The 23,193-nt window shown below is 35.7% G+C and overlaps 1 protein-coding gene across 5 annotated transcripts in view; it reads left to right on the forward strand.

Moving 5' to 3' along the window:
* LOC125659312 (uncharacterized) overlaps positions 1–23,193 on the forward strand; it is a 45,496-nt gene that overhangs the window by 17,364 nt on the left and 4,939 nt on the right. For 2 of the 5 annotated variants that reach the window (XM_048890940.2, XM_048890943.2), the window contains 18 exons: positions 2,235–2,391; positions 5,068–5,176; positions 5,568–5,707; positions 8,855–9,008; positions 10,452–10,540; positions 10,659–10,790; positions 11,405–11,562; positions 12,076–12,172; positions 13,287–13,301; positions 14,405–14,489; positions 14,788–14,855; positions 15,429–15,551; positions 17,483–17,570; positions 17,797–17,921; positions 19,070–19,196; positions 19,346–19,363; positions 20,794–20,900; positions 22,725–22,810. In XM_048890940.2, coding sequence (XP_048746897.2) covers positions 2,235–2,391; positions 5,068–5,176; positions 5,568–5,707; positions 8,855–9,008; positions 10,452–10,540; positions 10,659–10,790; positions 11,405–11,562; positions 12,076–12,172; positions 13,287–13,301; positions 14,405–14,489; positions 14,788–14,855; positions 15,429–15,551; positions 17,483–17,570; positions 17,797–17,921; positions 19,070–19,196; positions 19,346–19,363; positions 20,794–20,900; positions 22,725–22,810 — 1,878 coding nt within the window. The remainder of the gene's footprint in view (positions 1–2,234; positions 2,392–5,067; positions 5,177–5,567; positions 5,708–8,854; positions 9,009–10,451; positions 10,541–10,658; positions 10,791–11,404; positions 11,563–12,075; positions 12,173–13,286; positions 13,302–14,404; positions 14,490–14,787; positions 14,856–15,428; positions 15,552–17,482; positions 17,571–17,796; positions 17,922–19,069; positions 19,197–19,345; positions 19,364–20,793; positions 20,901–22,724; positions 22,811–23,193) is intronic. The other 3 variants (XM_048890942.2, XM_048890941.2, XM_056148549.1) reach the window with 3 other exon arrangements.

A 23,193-nucleotide genomic window follows, 5' to 3' on the forward strand; every position in this document is an offset into this window, starting at 1 on the left:
ATATAACAGAGATTAGCAACTTCCTAAGTCTCGTATTATCCCAGGGTACTTCAGTAAGAATGCAGACTTAAATTACCATCTTAATAATCAATTATCAAGTTCAAACCTTCCTAATCTTATCACTAAAACATTTAAGATGTGATATTTCATAAGATATGTCTCTCTTCACAGTAAAATGAATGTGAAGTTTCAAAAGGTAACACACAACCCAAACTTGTCCAGATCAATGAGATTTTAGGCAATATGTTTACGATTTGCCTATATTTTTGCTAATAGTATATTTATTAATCATCAAATCATTTCAAAACTTTTAAAAGTTCCAATTTCAAGTTATAACAGGAATGAAATAAATCAATTTATCAAACCAATGTCTAGAAATTGAGAATTTATAGGTGGGACTGTCACATATTTTGAGTGGTAAACATGCGACTGAAGGAGTTGCTTATCTCTGTTATGTATGTTTCTGCACAAACATGTGATGCAGAGACAGTAGAAATTGTTTCATGCCTACTCGGGAAACAGTCAAAACTATTGTCCCGAGGTAGTGGCGAAAACCTGGGAAACTGTTGTCAGAGGCTGTAGGCTGAGGACAACAGTTTACCGCATCTTTGCCACTACCGAGGGACAATAGTTTTGACTGTTTCCCTAGTAGGCAGGAAATAATTGTTTTATTACCTAATCTGCTAATCGGGCAATAGTTTCTGGCGTGACCAGGAAACAGTTCGTCATGTGACCGGGAAACAGTTCGTCACATGATAGGGTAAAAGTAGGTCACGTGATGAACTGTTTCACCCCGCTCATTTTGTGTACCTTTCTTTTCTGATTAAAGTTGGAAAACAGAAAAAGAAATATGTAATATCAATTTATATAGTAGATTAGGTAATAATAGAAATTTATTTGTAGAGACACTTTGTAAATCACAAAATCTTTCATGTTAAGTTTGCACTTCTATTCATAGAACTATAGTGATCTTGTTCCTTTGAGAACAATTATAAAGGGAAGGAAGGTTCTTTTGGATGGGTCTTGACACGTACTAAAAATGTCACGGAAATTAAAGGCAAATTTTGCCATACAATCAAATTGTTAGTAGGATTTCTTGATACAAACAGTTGATTATGTGCATATTCTCTATTTCATACACAGTGGGAGAAGGTGACAGGTAATAAAGTAGACAACACTGATTTTTTTATTTATTTTTATGTAGCAGCATTTTTGGGGTAGCAAATTACATTTTTGAATTCCTACACCTGTGTATACCATATATTGCAGCAGACAAGATCTTAGAGCATTGCTGGTTTGGGGGATTTGCTTCTAAATATGCCATTTGTTTTTGTTTGCTTAATCCAGATTGTTTATATGAAGACAGTGCTTTCAGTGTGTTTTGTCCCATTTGATTTCTCATGGATGTAGTAGAGCTACACCTTTGTTTTAAAGCTAAAACACCAGTTCATCTAAGACCGGTACAACTTATTTAGCAAGCTTTATTAACCCCATTGATTATTACCATTAATTCTACAGTTTATTAGCCTTCCAGCTCTAGATGTTTTATAATGATATGTACAGTGTAGTTTTAGAAGATTTTTTTTTTGATCGAAAGACTTTTATTTCAAATTTTAGCTCACATGTCGTAAAGAAAAGAACCTGCAAATCACTCTCTATTTGCTAGAACTTAACTTTGCGTGAGTTTATGAGAAGACCTTCAAGCAAAAATAAGGTTGTCATGAATAATTTTGTTTATATTTAAGTAATGAACAAATTGAAATGATGTAATTGTGATAAATCTTAAAGGCAAGGTTGCGTAAGTAAAAATCTCCTGAAATTGAAGTGATTTACAGTATGTAGATTTCTTAACACTTTATAACTGTAGTAACCGCTTTTCTTTTTTTATGTAGATACAGTAAAAAGTGGTTACAACAAATATGCTTACTATGAATTCATGCTTACAGCAAAGTGATTTTCATTCCTCGAAATTTTAAAACATACATGTATTATGAACTCATTGGATATAACAAAATAGGAGGGGGCATTCCAAGTTTTAAGAACTTGTGCCCAGTCCTTTTGTCTTTAATATCTTGACAATAAGATATGTTCAGTTTAAAAAAAAAATAATGAATTACATCTATAGTGAATCAAAATTGTTCATCCCCAGCACTTTGCTATAAGCATGTTTTACTGTATATATAGTTAATGATGACAATTATTTCTTTGATGCTAATTGACTGTCTGTTTGTCAGTGAGCGAGAGGACCCCGACACCATAGTATTAGAATACCATCCCATCAGCCCTGTGGACATACGGAAGTATGATCCACTCCCCACGGATATTCCTGAAGTCAAAATAGTGAAGGAGAAGTACAATTCTTATTCCAAAAAGGAAGTTCAGTACTGGAGGGTAAGCACTGTGGAAGTAAACCTTAGGATTTGATTAAGCATCCTTAAGATGTTGATTTACCACAAGTACATGTATTTATTATATACCTATTAGTGTTTCGTGTTTTGATACTGTTGATTTCACAGAGTGTGATCCGATTTTCCGGATCACCACACTGTGGTGATCATCAGATCAAACTCGACACTTCGTGTCTTGTCTCGTTTGATCTGATGATCCGTGCCTGTCAACTCAACATGATCGGATTCTTCTGTACTTACTTACTGTAGTAATAATACATATGTATATTACCACCAAGTCAAAGAATCTGTGATATAGGTATTATTTACTAACATGATAAAAAGATGAAGGTATATTGACATGTGTTTTAGGTATAGATTGTTAATATGTTATTTAATCGTACATATGAGCAAACCAGTTTACAATTTCTCAGGAGAAAAGTCTGAATATATCTTACAATTGGCTTTACTGCAGGTGCAATTTTTGTGTTGTTTGTATTATAAGAAATTTTCATGATTAAATTTTTTTCTGGGTTTGGTACAGGATATCTATATATAACGAGCTACAGAAAATGCCCTGATGCTATATTTACTGGGTTTTTGTTTTCATAATACATAGAACATGTACAGTAAAACATGGTTACCATGAACCTCCAGAGCAAGCAAAAAACAGTTCATTATAAACAAACTTCATTATACAATAAAACACGGTTACAATGAACTTCCAGGGCGATCAAAAAACAGTACATTATAACCAAACTTCATTATACAGTAAAACATGGTTACAATGAACCTTCAGGGCTAGCAAAAAAGCAGTTCATTATAACCAAACTTCATTATACAGTAAAACATGGTTACAATGAACCTTCAGGGCTAGCAAAAAAGCAGTTCATTATAACCAAACTTCATTATACAGTAAAACACTGTTACAATGAACCTTCAGGGCCAGCAAAAAAAACAGTTGATTATAACCAAACTTCATTATACAGTCAACTCTCGATAAACCGCCACCTTTTGTTCTTATGAAATTATGGCATTATAACGAATTTGGCGATGAATTGAATTACTGCCATCTTGAAGAAATATAGTTATCGTTCTTGTATATGTAAGAGTTATCTTTCCTCTATTTACAATACTTATGCATAGTTATTTCGGATTTCAAACATTTCGGTTGAGCATCACTGAAGAGACATTATTTGTCGAAATGCGCATCTGGTGCATCAAAATTGGTACCGTATAAGTTTTACATTATGTAAGTGAGCGATCGGGTAACATTCGGTAAACAATCCTGTCTCGTCTATGTTATAAATATCTTTCAAATCATAATTTTTCAATACTTCTATTGCCTCTTTTCGGCCATCAGTAATCAAACTCACATCAATTCCGGCACTTTCACCGCTTATAATTCTGGAAGAAATTCCATGACGTTGTTTGAAACGAGTTAGCCACCCTTCAGAATATTTGAAATTGGATATTCCTAGCTCTGCACCATACTGTTTTCCCTTTTCAATTATCATATCCTCGGTAACAGGAATGGTTTTTTTTTTTGGTCCTGACTTGCGTAAACCACATAAATAACGCCTTTTCTAAGTCAGTATTGAGTGCACTGCAGTGCCGTTTCCTGGCAGGCGAGCCTTTAGAGATTGGGTCAGGGTTGACAAGAATTGCATCCTTTGCTGCTAAGATGTCGCCTCTTTCGTGGCGAAGCCATAGCTAAATTGAAATGTGTTTCTATGATGTATAAACAACTTGATTACAGTTCATCTCGAGTTATTTATTCAATACAGCAATTACTGGGATCCTTCTGTCCAGGTGTACGCTGGAGATCGATAATGACCAATTTACTGCTTCACTGACCCCGTGAACCCATGGCGGTTTATCGAGATAATTAACACGTTGAAATGGACTTTTGTAATGAAAACACTGTGGCAAATGGCGATAGCGAATTTGGCGTTTTAACGAGAGTTTTAAGTAACAGGAAAAATGTTCCTAGAAAAATGCGGCGTTATAACGAAAATGGCGATGAATTGAGTGGCGATAATTCGAGAGTTACCTGTACAGTAAAACACTGTTACAATGAACCTTCAGGGCTAGCAAAAAAAAACAGTTGATTATAACCAAACTTCATTATACAGTAAAACACTGTTACAATGAACCTTCAGGGCTAGCAAAAAAAACAGTTCATTATAACCAAACTTCATTATACAGTAAAACACGGTTACAATGAACCTTCAGGGGCAGCAAAAAAAAACAGTTCATTATAACCAAACTTCATTATACAGTATTACACGGTTACAATGAACCTCCAGGGCAAGCAAAAAACAGTTCATTATAAACAAACTTGATCATATCCAACAAAATTTTCATTATTTTCCTCTCATAGGGGAATAAATGTCACTCCGCAATAAGAGTGACTTTGTTAAAAGCATATTTGTTATAAACATGTTTTACTGTATTGCGAAATCATTGGTTCAAATTTTTTTAGTCTTTTGAAGAGCTGTCATTGATAGTGGTAATTCACCTCCTTATGTTCATGGAGGGTTTGAATTCCTGAGCATGCTCATACCATGAAAACAAAGGAAAAGAGACCCCACCCACCCCCCCCCCCAGGAAAATTATTGATTTCATGATATCTAGTAACCATGGCATTGCACATCATACAATATTTGTTCTTCTTCAGAAAATAGTTCCTTACATATCAGAACTAAAAATGCCCAAACGAGTCAAAGGTGTCAGTGTAGTCTCATGTTCCCCCAACAGTAAATATGTGGCATTTGGAACCGTTAAAGGTAGGTTTACAGTACATATGTGGCATTTGGAACTGTTAAAGGTAGGTTTACAGAAAATTTGTGGCATTTGGAACTGTCAGAGGTAAGTTTACAGTAAATATATGTTATTTAGAACTGTTAAAGGTCAGTTTAAGTAAAGATGTGGGATTTGGACCTGTTAAAGGTAAGTTTATTGTACAATAAATACATGGCATTTGGACCTGTTAAAGGTAAGTTTGCTGTGCAGTAAATATGTGGCATTTGGACCCGTTAAGGGTAAGATTATTCTACAAAAAATATGTGACATTTGGAACTGTAAAGTTTATTGTGCAATAAATATGTAGCATTTGGTACAATAAATAGATGGCATACACATCAAAATTTAATAAATTTAGTTTTGACATTGTTTTAGGTGATGCTATGATATATGACACATCATATGATCCTTGGCGACTCATCAAGGTCGTCATCAATGAGAATAGTGGAGATGACCCCGTTATTGACGTTTCCTGGACGTTGGACTGCCAGAGGTTAATCACCATTACTCACACTGTACGTAATATGTGAATGAATTGTTCACTGTGTGGTGTAATTCAAACTCACACTGTATGTAATATGTGAATGAATTGTTCACTGTGTGGTGTAATTCAAACTCACACTGTACGTAATATGTGAATCAATTGTTCACTGTGTGGTGTAATTCAAACTCACACTGTACGTAATATGTGAATGAATTGTTCACTGTGTGGTGTAATTCAAACTCACACTGTACGTAATATGTGAATGAATTGTTCACTGTGTGGTGTAATTCAAACTCACTGTATGTAATATGTGAATGAATTGTTCACTGTGTGGTGTAATTCAAAAAATACATTTCATTTTTATGTGATCATCTTAGACAGGTCATATTATGGTTTAAGGGTCAGGTAAAAACACTACTTGCAAAATGAGGATCATCAAACTTGGTACACCTTCCCTATGATTAGAAGAAGTCTTTTTTTAAAAATATCACGGTCAAATTTACATAGATACTCTGAGTGATTTATTTAGAAAATTTACATAGATACGTCTGAAGGCACAAAACAAGATAGAAACAGTACTGGTAAGGCTAAGAAAATGAAACGTAATACACATATTCAAACATCATAGATGTGTATCTTTCCCTGTCTACATGTCTGTCTGTCTGTCTGTCTGTTAGCACCTTTTGGGTCAGATTAAAATGGTACTCATAAGGCTAGTACCTCTTTCCTACCACACCTTCTGTGGAACCCCTACACTGCCACACTGTTTGTGGAACCTCTTTCCTGCACACTGTTTGTGGAACCTCTTTCCTGCCACACTGTGATACCTCTTCCCTGCCACACTGTTTGTGATACCTCTTTCTTGCCACACTGTGGAACTTCTTCCCTGTCACACTGTTTGTGATACCTCTTTCCTGCCACACTGTGGAACTTCTTCCCTGTCACACTGTTTGTGATACCTCTTTCCTACCACACTGTTTATGGTACCTCTTTCCTGCCACACTGTTTGTGGAACCTCTTTCCTGCCACACTGTTTATGGTACCTCTTCCCTGTCACACTGTTTGTGGAACCTCTTTCCTGCCACACTGTGATACCTCTTTCCTGCCACACTGTGATACCTCTTTCCTGCCACACTGTTTGTGGAACCTCTTTCCTGCCACACTGTTTGTGGTACCTCTTTCCTGCCACCCTGTGATACCTCTTTCCTACCACACTGTTTGTGATACCTCTTTCCTGCCACACTGTTTGTGGAACCTCTTTCCTGCCACAATGTGATACCTCTTTCCTGCCACACTGTGGAACCTCTTTCCTGCCACACTGTTTGTGATACCTCTTTCCTGCCACACTGTGGAACTTCTTCCCTGTCACACTGTCTGTGGTACCTCTTCCCTGTCACACTGTTTGTGATACCTCTTTCCTGCCACACTGTTTGTGGAACCTCTTTCCTGCCACAATGTGATACCTCTTTCCTGCCACACTGTGGAACCTCTTTCCTGCCACACTGTTTATGGTACCTCTTCCCTGTCACACTGTTTGTGGAACCTCTTTCCTGCCACCCTGTCTGTGGAACCTCTTTCCTGCCACACTGTGATACCTCTTTCCTGCCACACTGTTTGTGGAACCTCTTTCCTGCCACACTGTTTGTGGAACCTCTTTCCTGCCACACTGTTTATGGTACCTCTTCCCTGCCACACTGTTTGTGGAACCTCTTTCCTGCCACCCTGTCTGTGGAACCTTTTTCCTGCCACACTGTGATACCTCTTTCCTGCCACACTGTTTGTGGAACCTCTTTCCTGCCACACTGTTTGTGGAACCTCTTTCCTGCCACACTGTTTATGGTACCTCTTCCCTGCCACACTGTTTGTGGAACCTCTTTCCTGCCACCCTGTCTGTGGAACCTTTTTCCTGCCACACTGTGATACCTCTTTCCTGCCACACTGTTTGTGGTACCTCTCTCCTGTCACACAGTTTGTGATACCTCTTCCTAGCTTACCATGACACAGTCAGGGAAAACTTATGCTGATGTTGGTGTTTGTGTCTTACAAGGTTTAGGGGTAAAAAAAAAGAAGAAAGATTGAAATATTGACGTGTCCAAACTGCCTCAGATGCATCAAGTCGGTCATACAGCCAGATTTGTTTTCGTTGGTATGTGTGTGAAACTTAATGATTGATTTTGCATGGTTATTATACCCCCTGAACGAAGTTCTGGGGGGTATATAGGAATCACTCTGTCTGTCCGTCCGTCTGTCTGTCTGTCTGTGCAGATTCGTGTCCGGGCCATAACTTCTTTGTTCTTTGACTTAGGCATACCATATTTGGCACACAGGTAGATCACCATGAGACGATGTGTCAAGTACCTTCATGACCTCTATATGACCTTGACCCTTGACCTCAAGGTCAAAATTAAAGGGTTTTTTTTACAATGGATTCGTGTCCGGGCCATAACTTCTTTGTTCTTTGACATAGGCATACCATATTTGACACATGAGTGTATCACCATGAGACGATGTGTCATGTACCTTCATGACCTCCATATGACCTTGACCCTTGACCTCAAGGTCAAAATTAAAGGTTTTTTACAATGGATTCGTGTCCGGGTCATAACTTCTTTGTTCTTTGACATAGGCATACCATATTTGACACATGAGTGTATCACCAGGAGATGATGTGTCATGTACCTTCATGACCTCCATATGACCTTGAACTCAAGGTCAAAATTAAAGGTTTTTACAATGGATTCATGTCCGGGCCATGACTTCTTTGTTCTTTGACATAGGCATATCATATTTGACACATGAGTGTATCACCATGAGACGATGTGTCGAGTACCTTCATGACCTGTATATGACCTTGAACTTTGACCTCAAGGTCAAAATTGATTATAGGGTTTTGACATAGTCATACCATAAGACATGGGTGTATCACCATGAGACTATGTGTCATGTACATTCATGACCTCTTTATGGCCTTGACCTTTGATTTCAAGGTCAAAATTATAGGTTTATGCCATGGATTGTGTTTGGACTATATCTTCCATTTTCTTCTACAAATGCATACCATATTTTTACACTCAGGAAAGAGGTAATTTATACCTATTAACAACACAGTTTGGGAGATTGGGGTAAGCGGGGGGTATTCTTAGTGAGCATTGCTCACAGTACATCTTGTTTACTGCAGGGAAGTTTGTTTGTGTACTCCATTCTGGGTGGAGTGAAGAAATCCAACACCAGCAAGATGGGGTTAGGAGCAGATGACACTGGTGTGTTTCCTCAACAGATGGGCCTGGTGCTAGACATGGACTCTGCTATGAAAGACTTCACATTCCAAGAAGGTAGAGTTATTAGGCTAGTCTTCTGTAAAACAGGTTATCCACACTTGAATGTCTGATAATACTATAACAATATTTTCTCCAGCATGTGCTTAGCGAACATTTCCAGACTTCTTATATGTATTTGAATTGATGTTTCTCATTGACGTCAGTCTTACTGAAGTCAAAGCCTTTGTCCTCTAGTTAAGTCTTACTGAAGTCAAAGCCTTTGTCCTCTAGTTAAGTCTTACTGAAGTCAAAGCCTTTGTCCTCTAGTTAAGTCTTACTGAAGTCAAAGCCTTTGTCCTCTAGTTAAGTCTTACTGAAGTCAAAGCCTTTGTCCTCTAGTTAAGTCTTACTGAAGTCAAAGCCTTTGTCCTCTAGTTAAGTCTTACTCAAAGGATTCACATAATGAATGTGATAGTTAAGATAGAGTAGTGTCTATGTTGTTTTAAAAAATGTTTGCCTACTGCTCTCTGTGATAATGTAATATTGTTTTAAACATGACATCATAAACATCACGGGCCACATCGCTCACCTGAGTCACCTTGGCTCATATTTAAAGATTTTTCCTATATATTCGCATGTAAAACTTTGATCCCTATTGTGGCCCCAACCTACTCCCAGGGGCCATGATTTTTTTCAAAATTGGAATTTGGACTATGTCAGGAAGCTTTCATGTGAATGTAAAGTTTTCTGGCCCAATGATTTTTCACAAGATATTTAATGATTTTCCCTATATATTTGTATGTAAAACTTTGATCCCCTATTGTTGCCCCATCTTACCCCTGGGGGGCCATGATTTTCATCAACTTGAATCTGCACTATGTCAGGAAGCATTTATGTAAATTCTAGCTTTTCTGGCCCAGTGGTTCTTGAGAAGAATAGTTTTAAAGATTTTTCCTATATATTTGTATGTAAAACTTTGATCCCCTATTGTGACCCCATCCAACCCCCGGGTGCCATGATTTTAACAAACTTAAATCTGCACTATGTCAGAAAGTTTCATGTAAATTTCAGCTTTTCTGACCCTGTGGTTCTTGAGAAGATTTTTAAATGACCCCACCGTATTTTTGCATTTTTGTGATTATCTCCCCTTTGAAAGGGATGTGGCCCTTCATTTGAATAAACTTGAAAGTCCTTCACCCAAGGATGCTTTTGGACAAGTTTTGTTGAAATTGGCCCAGTGGTTCTGGAGAAGAAGTCGAAAATGTAAAAAGTTCACAGACAGACAACGGACAACAGGCAATCAGAAAAGCTCACTTGAGCTTTCAGCTCAGGTGAACTAAAAAAAAGTATGAAAGAGAGCAGATACATGAATTAAGGTAGAAACTTAAGCAAGACTACAATCATGAGTGAAGATTTTTCTTTGCCATGATATTAATAAAACTGGAATATACATGTATACATGTATGTGGCAATTTTCCATTGTGTTTATGTGACTTGTTAGAAATTTATATGTTACAGGTCACTTGGCTGATGAAGGAGTTTTAACAGATGTTCATTTTCCGACTGTTTCTGCTTTCTTTCCATCATTCTCATTTCTGGGAGTCCAGGTAAAAAAAATTGACATATTTTCATGAACTTTAATGTCTACATTGGATACTTTGTTGGAAGCCATAGGTTTCTGTTGAATTGAAAAATAACAGGACATTTTTATTTATTTTTGTGTAGGACAGTTTCTGTGTTGGCTTAGAAAATGGAGACATCATTAAGTGTGACCTAGAGTTTGTACTGAATGCCCCAGGTGATGAAGATACGCATGAATATGTGGAATCTAAGAGAATCTACAACCCCATGCTGACAGTAAGATTATTTTTAGTCCCCTACCAGTTTGTCAAACCGAACAGTACTATATCTTACTTCTCTATCTGTCTCTCTGTCAGTCTGTCCAGACTTTTTTTCTGGTTGCGTGGATTCATTTGAAAATTTGCAGTGTAAGTTTCAGAATGGCGAACTACAGATCAAGTTCAAATTTTGTAACATTTGATGGACAAGTTTTAAAGAAATTGATTTTTGTATTTTTATTCATCGGGATTTTGTTCTGATGGAAATGTGGTAAAAGTAGGACTTCTGAATAGAGGCAGGCCAATAAATATTAACCGGTCCCTTAATATATTCTTAAAGAAACATAAAACTCCAAATAATGTAGAAATTAAAGAGGAAGACCCAAGCTCTAGCTCTGATTTAAAACTTTAGCTATAATAGAGAGGACTTTAGTTTTTTGGTTAATGAAATCTTTTTTATGAGGTCTCTTACTTAATTATTGAAAAGTTTAATTGACATTGATGGTACCTGTATGCAAGAAAATGGATTTTAAGTCTTTGTCTTCTACACACAGTACAGATATTCTGCTATAGACTGCACAATGCTGTCGCTGGGGGGATAATGTTTCACAAGTACATCTCATTTACTTTTAGGCAGCTTCCAAGACTTTAAACATAATTGGCCGAGGTGTGGAGGGTGAGCTCTTTAAACAGCACAAGACGAGGATCGTCCATGTTAGCTTCATTGACTATGTAAACGAGCTGGTGACTGTGGATGAGGAAGGCTACATCTTCATCTGGAAATATACAAGGTGAAGAATTGCTTATAGTGGTAATGTGTAAATTGTTAACTGGGTATTCATCAAAAAACACAGTTAACTGGTTATTCATCAAAAGGCTCAGTTAACTGTGTAGTCATCGAAAGGCCCGGTTATTCTTGTTTTCTGGTTTGTACAAATCTACGAAAAAAATCATCAATGAAGTTATGTTTGCCCATATCCAACGCTGTATTTTTCTTTAATAAATCCACAAAATTTGATGCCATCAAAAATTGATAAAACCACAACATTTGATGACATTTGATCAAGTGCTTGTTGTAAAGGGTTCTGCTTGCAAATTTTATGTTTCTTTGTATGAATTGTTTTAACAGTGGCTGTAGAAAAATAGTATGAGGAATTTTATATTCTCTCCTTTGAATATTCTATATTCCAGAGGCAGTGTTTCTGTTGTTTCACATGTGAATTAGGAAGATGTGTGTAGTCACAGAGTGTGTATGGTAGAAAAATAATAATATCTAAAAAGTGATAAAATTTCCTGGATTTCAGAGAGTGGAAAGCCAGTGTAGGATGGTTTAAGCCAGCTCGAAAATTCCGACTGTCCAAAACAAAAGATATGTACCAGCCAACAGAGAGCAAACCAAAGGTACGACATCAACACCCCGCCAATAGGCACAAGTCTTCTGACGACATCAACACCCGCCAATAGGCACAAATCTTCTGACGACATCAACACCCGACAATAGGCACAAATCTTCTGACGACATCAACACCCGCCAATAGGCACAAATCTTCTGACTACATCAACACCCGACAATAGGCACAAATCTTCTGACGACATCAACACCCGCCAATAGGCACAAATCTTCTGACGACATCAATACCCCGCCAATGGGCACAAGTCTTCTGACTACATCAATACCCCGCCAATAGGCACAAATCTTCTGACGACATCAACACCCGCCAATAGGCACAAATCTTCTGACGACATCAACACCCCGCCAATAGGCACAAATCTTCTGACGACATCAACACCCGCCAATAGGCACAAATCTTCTGATGACATCAACACCCTGCCAGTAGGCACAAATCTTCTGACAACATCAACACCCGCCAATAGGCACAAATCTTCTGATGACATCAACACCCGACAATAGGCACAAATCTTCTGATGACATCAACACCCCGCCAGTAGGCACAAATCTTCTGACGACATTAACACCCCGCCAATAGGCACAAATCTTCTGACGACATCAACACCCGCCAATAGGCACAAATCTTCTGACGACATCAACACCCGCCAATAGGCACAAATCTTCTGATGACATCAACACCCACCAATAGGCACAAATCTTCTGTTCAAGAATAGAAAGGAAAAAATTCAATACATGCAAATATTAGAGTGGTGAATTTAGTACCAGGGTATTTCATTTTGTGATTGCATGTGGTAATGGAGGATGTTTGTTCCATATATTTTACATGCACTGGTAACTTTGGTGTAAACACTCATAGCATAGGCTACATGTATGAGAGAAAAAATGATAATTCTACTCATTCTTTTATGGAATTTACACTTAGTATCATGCGACTTATTATCATTATGTGACAAGACAAGACCTTGTCATCAATACCTTGGAGAGATGATGAGAGCACGAGAGCAAACATTTTCAATTTAGTGATGTAATTTGGTACTGCAGTTAATTTACTGCTTTTAATCAATATCTTAAATTGCATGTGGTCTTGATATTTTCTGTTTTCAGGATAGAACATACAAGGTTTGCTTTCTCGTATATAGGTATCTCTCTCTAGTTATTCTGTAGAGATGTTCTTGGCTGAAATAAACCCAATATACACCCTTCAAAACATGCCACCATGAAAGTCAGTAATATTGAGGAGAACATTGGTTTTTGTTGGTGGGTGTTCTTTGTAGATATAGTACTGTACTCTTTACCGCCTGTGAGCTCTTCTGGTTGTGCATTGTCATTGTTGTAAACTTTAAAAGTTTAAACACTTTGATTTCTCCACAACCACACATTGCCATAAAGCATATAATTGGGTGAGGGGAATTCAAATTTATTCAAATGTCATGTCACAGTAGAGGTTTTTAAGTTTCATGCAACAGTATATAGAATGAATTGAAAAGAGTACAATTTTATCATATTAACATGCAAGCATCCTTGTGTGTAGTGCAGATTCAGATTTCTATATTTCCTGGTCCTTTGGGAAAGAGTGTGGTCACAAAAAGAGGTTTAACAGGTTTCATCTTTAATGTACAAATATGTCAGCCTTTATCTCGTGTAAGTTTTGTGACTCATGGACATCTTTTCTGTGGATGTATGGAGCCTTTGATTTCCTATGAAATTCTATATCAAATTTTAGACTTCTTTCTTTTGATAGAAATTTAAACTTATACCAGTAATAATAAATGTTTCCTGTTTGAGAAGTTACCCTTATGTACTACTATTCATTATATTGTAGTCAACGAACGTTTCCATACTGACAGCTATGGAGAGGTTATTTCTAGACTTTTTCTTCTTACCATTCCTACAAATATAAACCCTATATCTGACAGTCAGAAACACTCATTTCTGCAATGTTATTCGCTGCAGTCATAGTGATATATAAAGGTTAAATGTGTGTCTTCTAATGCAACCAAGCTTCATTTTAATTTTAAACATAATTGATGTTATTCACTGCAGTCATAGTGATATATTTTAAACATAATAATCTATAAATGTTATGATCTGTTTCTTTTAAGTTAATCTGACTTGGTTTTAAAAAAAACGGGAGTACTCCTAGAGATTGTTTCAGACATTTATTTCATGTGTTTCCATATTCAAGCAAACTATGTAATCTGATTTTGTTATGTTTCCAATAGCTTGTCTTTACTGACCAAACTGCGTCCATGCCAAACAAGAAACGTGCGAGAACCCGCCAGGAAATAGCGAATGAGAGACTGCAGAGTGAGTACAGTTTTCTTATGAGTCAGTCACCTGTCCATTGGGTGAGTGAGCATTTTCAAAAGCCCAATAGATGTTTTACAACTCATGCTTTTGCGTATCTTTTTGAAAAAATACCTTTAGTCCATCATGCTACTTTATGATTAAATTTTACTTACCCAATCCGAAATTTGGCCGCCTCAAATGGCGCACTAGTGTGAAGACTTTACATATATTGAATGTTACAGCTACATGCGTATGTTTTATACTGAAACTCTATATTGTGTACATGAAATTTAATGATTATTCTTTTGATTTTTAGACACAAATTTAATTCTTAACATGAATCTTGGTGACCCGTGGCATGTTGAAGTTCAAGGAGACAAATTGGTATGTTTGACCTTGTTACTTATTCCTATTGATGTATCAGTACAATGAGTTAAATGTGTTTTGTCACACTTCCTACCACAAAGTTGATGGGGGAGGGGGTATTCTGGAGTCACCATACCATCTTTATCCATCTGTAGATTTAAGTTTAAGAACAGCATTTTGAGTCTCTTCTCAGCTAACTTCCTCACATTACACATAGTGGGATGCATCCTCCAACTCGGGGTCCGAATGCTGCATCTGACCTAGATTTTGTGTTTTAGTGACTGGTTAATTACAACATTTTAGTCTGTTCTTATCTAATGACTAGATGAACACAAATGATACTTGTTCGTAAGACACATTGCACATCTCGGGATGGGGGTATATGTCCCACATTAACAACTCTGGTTTTAATAAGCATTTACAGAAAAACCCATAGGATTTCATGAATCTATTTATATATTAATAGTATATCCCCTTTTCTGGGTTTTTTTTTGGGGGGGGGGGGGGGGGATGTGACTGCAAATGTGTGGTTATATGGCACCATTTTTCATTTGGAAGTTGTCCTATTCTTTTTAATGTCTGGACTTTCAGACAGAAGTGTACGCCCCTAGAGGTGGGGTGAAGGACACAGGAGCAGTGTTCCACATCATCGTCAAACATCTTGCCACGGACCAACTGTCATCATATGCCACTCGAGTATACAAACCACTCAAGGTATGTACAATTAGTTATTGCAGAAAAATGCTCTATAGATGTTTCCTTACAAACATGCTATCAATTAGGTTACGGTTGTAGAATTGCAGTTTGGATTTTTTGGCTTACTATGATATAATATTGTCATTATACGCCATGCAAGAAGTTTTGGTGGGTCTAATGTTTTTGGCCCAGCAATCGGTCTGTCCATTTCCTGTCAGCAGAACTTATCTGAAACCGCTTGGCAGAATTTCATGAAACTTTGTAGTTAATAAGAACTTACTGTTAAAAGATGTGCTTATTTTGATTCAATTTTGTTTCTTGGAGTATGCCCCTTTTGAACTTAGCAGTTTGACCTCCATCAGTCCTGATCTTGTCAGCGCAACTCCTCTTAAAGTAGGGGTCTAGTAGCGTGACGTCATGTCCGGATCGAACTCCGGTATTGGTTCACGTACTATTATTATCAAACATATTTTTACATTTACCTGGATGTTTTTTAATTTAGTAAAATGAATACAATAACACTCAATCACTTATATTTCAGTAGAGTATGGCTCCAATCTTCTTTCCATTTTTTGTCATCTAAATTCACACATAAAACCAGAGGTACATATTTGTTTAATTGATATACAGGGGTATTACATGTTAAAATTATCTGTAAATTAAAAAAAATTCATGATATGCAATGATGCACTTGTGGAATTAAATAAAACAATTCTGCACTTGTTATATATTTGTTATCTTGTTATATATTTGTTATCTTCTATTATGTGAAAATCATCTTCAAAATGGCTATTTTGGCCAAAAAATGTAAATATAAATTGAGATGCTATGAAAATATTATGCTGAGAAAGGGCAGATTTTTAAAATGTATTTTAACAAGCATTCATATATGAACATAATATGTGAGTTTGAATGAAAAATCACAAGTCAAATTTTTAAAATATTCATATTAGTGGTGTTGCAGCGCCGTATTTTTTACTGCCGAGGGCCTGTATCGAGTTCAATTTTGTACCACCATTATTAAAAAACATGAAACTGTGTTAAAATTTCACTTTTAATTATTTAGTTAGACATATTTATTTCGTATTTGAGGAAAAAAATTGCAGCATCATACCTCAAACAAAATTTTATGGACATATTCTAGGACTTCTTCAATGAATTCTGATATTGCCGTTTGACAAATGGGGGTACACGTAATAAAAATACCATAATTTACTCATTATACTGACAACCCCCCATTTTTTTGTTTTTATCATAACCTCAAATGAACAATTTAAGTATTTAAACTCAAATTTTTGAGAAATCACAAGTAGGTCCAGGACTAGGGACCTACCTTAAACTCTTAAATGCCTGACAGAATTTCATGAAACTTTGTAGCTAATAAGGACAACCTGTGTAAATGTACATCTTTATAGAAATTTCTAATTAGATTTTTTTTCTGGGAGGTTTTTCCCTTTTTAACTTTAATAGGAGTTTGGACAAAATTAATCATATTACTGAAAGTTTGTCATTGCAACTCCTCTGCATATTCACCAGGAGGAAATTCTTATTTGATTTTTTTCCCAGCGATTTATGCCCCTTATGGAGATAGAAGTTTGGCCAAAATATACCATTAAGTGCAACTTGTGTGAAACCAGTTTTCAAGCCATATATAATTAAAATATTTCTGTTTTAATATCTTTCTAAACAATATTACATATGATACATGTGTGAAAATAGTACAGCATAGCACAGAAGCATAAGAATTTTTTGTATTTTATGTAATACAGTTCACTATATATGAATGATTTATCATTCATTGAGGGGGCGTGGAGTATGTGAACTTGCTGACTTTTTCTTTGATTATGTTGATATTTATTATTATTGTTTGCTATAGATATTGATATTTATTATTGTTTTTACATTAGATATTATACACTATTAATTTCTATTATTGTTGTTCATTTTAGATCAAATATAACAAGATGTCTGTGATTCCAACTGCCAAAGGAGATGCCCTTATATTTATGTTACTTTTCCCTTCTTATCCCCCTAAAGGTAGATAATCAATCTTATTTTATGATTGAATAATTCCAAGCTTTCTGATTGGCTGGGATCCAGCAACCAATGTTTTGTCAGTAATATTTCGCTGACTTTTCAACCTGACATAAAGAAGTTGAATGTCAAAAAATGTCTAGATTCTTTGTATAATGGGGGAATATAAAATCACAAACGGAGCATAAGTATGTATATTCGATTATTATGGAATTTTTTCTTATTTTAGAGCCTCATGTGACCATAACAATATTTGATATGAAGTCATTCGAGTTGCGAGATTTCCGCCGAGACATTTATCTCTCTGAAGCGGAGTTCACAGAAATGTCAAAGAATGATGTCACGTTTGCTGATGTAAGTGTGAAAAACAAAACACTGCATTCACAACATGTTTTGGTCAGGAATTAAATATCACTACTTCTGTTATTTACATGGAGGAAAACAGGAATTAAATATCACTACTTCTGTTATTCACATGGAGGAAAACAGGAATTAAATATCACTACTTCTGTTATTTACATGGAGGAAAACAGCTTTCCAGTCCTCTGGCTGTTCGTCAATTCTTTCTGAAGAATTGACACATTAAGTCATAATGTTATATTTATAAGTAAATTGTAAGATAGCGTCTTTGTTAGCCAATAGTGACAATCCATGGTCTCTTTCCAGTCTCTGAAAAATAGAAGAAAAGGACATGGATATATCACCCTTGGCTAGATAAAGGGAGAAAAATGTTGTTAAATTATATTGAGTATAAAAAGTCTGCTGAGGAACCCAAATGAAAATAGAAATGAAATTCCCACATTTCAACATGCCATAGATTTTTACTAGGAGTTCCATCCTTTAGTATTTATGTCAGTCTGACTCTGTGTAGTTGGTGATATGATATTTGGGTGTGTTAAGTATTGTGAAAAATAATTTAAAATTCAAAAATGGAAAAATTGCTGAAGAATGTTTGATGGTGATAATAATTACCCTGCTGTTTTGGTAAGGAAAATAATTGATATGCTGCCCAAGAATATATTTTAACAGTTCTTGCCAAAGGACTAACAAAATAATTTTCCTATTTCAAACATTTAACAACTTTTTATTACAACGAAAAACTTTTAATAATGATTTTTGAAATATAGTGACTTGCAAGAATACTATTAAGTTGTCAAAACTTTATTCAACTTGCTCAAAGAATGGTAAAACATCAGATAATATTTTGAAATATCAGATTCAATGTTAAATGTAGTTTGAAATGTAACTACTCAATTTTTCCTTCAAGTTTACATTTGTCTCGATTTATGAATCTGTGTTATGCAGGTGGTTTTATTTCAATCATGCATTTTAAACGTTTGGATATTCAAATGGGTTTGTTATGTTAAAATTATTGTAGGGTGAATTTAGTGAGATGGCATGTGCTTTTTGATGTCAGTCACCGATAGATATTCTTTATATAGTGACTTTTTTGTAGAGGTATGTCAATATACATGTAACTTGATCCCATTTGTATTTTTTAGGTGAGCAGAGTGTTTGGACCAACAGGTTCAGAGTATTTGTTTATATGTCTCCTTGGAGATTTTAAGGTCATCTCTTTAACAACTGGGCGACAAGTGGTCAAAATGGAGGATACGTCCGTTAGATCTGGTACTGTGCATTTTTCTGTGTTATATTTCATTAACTTCACAAAGTGCTGTTTAAATAAATTTGTTGATATGTGTGTTTGATTTGACAATTGAACAGTGTATTCAGTCATCACAGAGACAACATGAAATAACCATTTTCCACATTTTCAGATATATATGATGACCCAGGTAAAAGTTTGTCAAAAGCAGTCCCTTAAGAACTGTGACAGTGAACTAATCTTAGTACCAATATCTTCAATCTACTTTTAATGTTTTCCTAGACAAGATCCTTACCTTCATGTGTATAGTCCATTTTAATTAATTGCTCCAATGTTTACCCAACTTCCAGTAATGTTTTCTTATCCAACTGTATGTCTATTGTGATCTGTTATTGATGTCCTAAAACTCTCACTGTGATCAGAAAAAAATACTTGGTATACCTCTATACTTTTATATAATTCTTCTCTGATCTGTGTGAATTCTCTCAGATCTGATGATAAACCTACCATGTAGACTTGTAATGTTTCATTGTCGGCTAATGATTGATATTTTCAGCTGTCTCTTGTAGTTTTGAAGTTTAGAATGCTAGATTCAGATTTCTTATGGACATTCTAGTATCATACCATTTTGATACAGGCATGCTAGTACTATGCTATATAGGGACATATCAGTATGATACTATTTTGGTATTGATATACAAGTACTATACTATTTTGATATGAAATTTTTAGTAGTATCCTGTTTTTATACAGACATACAAGGAGTACACTGTTTTGATACAGACATACTAGAACTATACTGATTTGATACAGACATACTAGAACTATATTGATTTGATACAGACATACTAGGACTATACTGATTTGGTACAGACATATTAGCACTATACTGATTTGATACAGACATACTAAGACTATACTGATTTGATACAGACATACTAGGACTATATTGATTTGATACAGACATACTACGACTAGACTGATTTGATACAGACATACTAGAACTATATTGATTTGATACAGACATACTAGAACTATATTGATTTGATACAGACATACTAGGACTATACTGATTTGGTACAGACATATTAGCACTATACTGATTTGATACAGACATACTAAGACTATACTGATTTGATACAGACATACTAGGAATATACTGATTTGATACAGACATACTAGGACTATACCATTTTGATACAGACATACTAGGACTATACTGATTTATACAGACATACTAGGACTATACTGATTTATACAGACATACTAGGACTATAATGATTTATACAGACATACTAGGAGTATTCTGTTTTGATACAGACATACTAGGACTATGCTGATTTATACAGACATACTAGGACTATACTGATTTGACACAGACGTACTAGGACTATACTGATTTATACAGACATACTAGGACTATACTGATTTGACACGGACGTACTAGGACTATACTGATTTGACACAGATGTACTAGGACTATTCTGTTTTGATACAGACATACTAGGAGTATTCTGTTTTGATATGGATAAAATTGTGTAGAGTATGAATGCAAGGTTTCACAATGTCCAATATAAGTACTAGAGGTATCCACATTTGTACAACAGAGACTCTTTACAGCTTACAGGGGCTGTGTCATTGACACTGAGGAACTTGTTCTGGATGAAAACTCACAGGTGTCGGCCTTGTCAACCAATGGAAAGATGCATGCTATATTTCATTCTTCTGTGAGTATGTATGTAGTCAAGACATTCAGTTGGTAATTGATACAGGAAAACTTTCCTATGGTATATAGTCTCGATTAATCTCACACTTTTGGCAATAACTAGTCTCCACCAGATGAAATCTAATTTCATACAAAACACTAGTATATACATGTATTAACTACTAAATTTAATGGGGATTTTATTTCTCATTGAAACTGTTTTATCCCTAAACATGTTTTAGAATATGATTTTTTGCTTGTTTTGTACTATCATTATTCTATCATTATGCATTGAATCGATGTATTAACCAGTCAGAAACTTCACCAAGCTAGCTCAAAATAATAAACCGGACCTGATTTAGTCCATGGCCTGAAGGGTAGGGATGATTTGAACTTGAACTTGTTTTAGCTTTGTAAAATTACTGAAAAACCAGATAAATAGAAACAGTTTTACCCTTTAATCTTCTTGATATGTAGCTGCATACATAGTTTTGTGAACACTGGAGATTGATAGAAATCAACTTTGTTTACAGATAAAAACAGTAAATAAAAAAATATACATATTTCTTTCAATATTAGGAGAGCTCAAAAGTAATTGAATCATGTTAACTAGAGGACTGGTTCACACCATCATCTGAAGCCCATGGTCGGTCACACTTCTTTTACCTCCTGTGGGACACAACACCGATATTTTCACTGGAAGGTGTGTCTCAGCTTCTTTATGCAATAGGTTGCATTACTATTCCTTTTTGTGATATTCAACCAATGAAAAAGCCCCCTATTTCCAGTGTTTGGGAGCATAGAAAAACTTGGCTTTCGAAGCAAAGATTTTGACTATGTTAAGTTGGACAAGTTACAAAGTTTTCAACAAGATGTTTTACATCTTCTTTGTCAGTTTGTTTTGAAATTAATTATACCTAACAACTTATCTCTTTCCTCCTTCATCTGGTCCACTTTCGTGACCATTGACTTGTTGAGTTTACATAGCCAATTTAATGTATTTGTACAAAGGCTACATGCAAATGATGTGTCTGTTGGGTGAAAGTTTAGGCACTCTTGGGCATAGCTGTACTGTTCAAGTGAAGTTTTTGAAGACAGAGCCCTGTAAACCCGATCTTTGATAGTGGTACAAAAATACACACAATTTCATGGGTGCAGCCATTACTGCTGATGCTTAAAGTTCCGGGAATACTTATGGCAATTCCCATTGAAACTCGATAGGTTACGCAAGGTATTGCATTTTAATGAGTTATGCGAGAATATTGGCATTGTGTCCCACGAGAGGTAAGAGAAGTGTGATCGACTGTGGGTTTCTGATGATGGGTTAACTGGGTTAACTTAACCTGGATTATTTTAACCTACAATATTTAACCCACATTGCATTTACACTTTTATTTTTAAGTGGAGTAAGGTAACCCACAACAGCCTAGAGAGGGTTAATTGAATTCACTTTGAAGGGTTGGTGGAAATAAACCACTCTTAAAATCTGTAAATATTTCAATGTTGTCCTATCCACTGAAAATGTAAGAACTTGTTACAACTGAATACTAAAGTAATATTAGTCAAAAATCAAATTGGATATCTTTTATAGAAACCTGGGGCAACTTAATCCATTTTGTATTCACACTGTACTTGATTTGGCTTAACTCACTTCTCACTAAATTAACCCAGTGACATCACAAAGTGAGTTAACCCAGAATTACCTGAGATTAACTTTGTAGTGTGAACCAGCCCTGACCTCTTGTTGATTTATTGTATGCAAGAAAATCTTCTCTCCCCATTTTATTTCTTCTGTTTAAATTACAAACGTTTCCAAGTCAGTGGTATGAAATTCTTCACATTTCAGCATTCTGGCCGTGTTTTGTATGTGGAGTTTGAGGATGAGAATATCAAAGCCACCAGACGACAGATGTGGAAGTTGTACGACAGACTGTAAGAAATTATTCTTAAATGATTAATGTTTAACAGAGGAATTCAGCTATATCTATATAATTGACTGATTGAATATTGTTTTATGTCCCTCTCAAGAATATTTCACTCATATGGAGACGTCACCAGGCCACAGGTCAATGTTAAGGTCACCAGGTCAAAGATTTTGGTAACAATGGAAGGTCCTGCCACAAGGAATACACAAGCCAAATACCTCTTATAGTGTAAAAAATACGACCAAGGTTAAAGTTTTATGCCACAGACAGACAGACATACAGGCCAATCTTTGATTCCAGGGGCATAAAAATCAATGTACATAAAACAATCTTTGTTTCATTCATTAGTGTTGCTGTCTGATCATTAAAGCAATGTAGATTTTTTTAAAA

The sequence above is a fragment of the Ostrea edulis genome, chromosome 9, assembly GCF_947568905.1.
Source record: "Ostrea edulis chromosome 9, xbOstEdul1.1, whole genome shotgun sequence".
Classification (NCBI taxonomy): domain Eukaryota; kingdom Metazoa; phylum Mollusca; class Bivalvia; order Ostreida; family Ostreidae; genus Ostrea; species Ostrea edulis.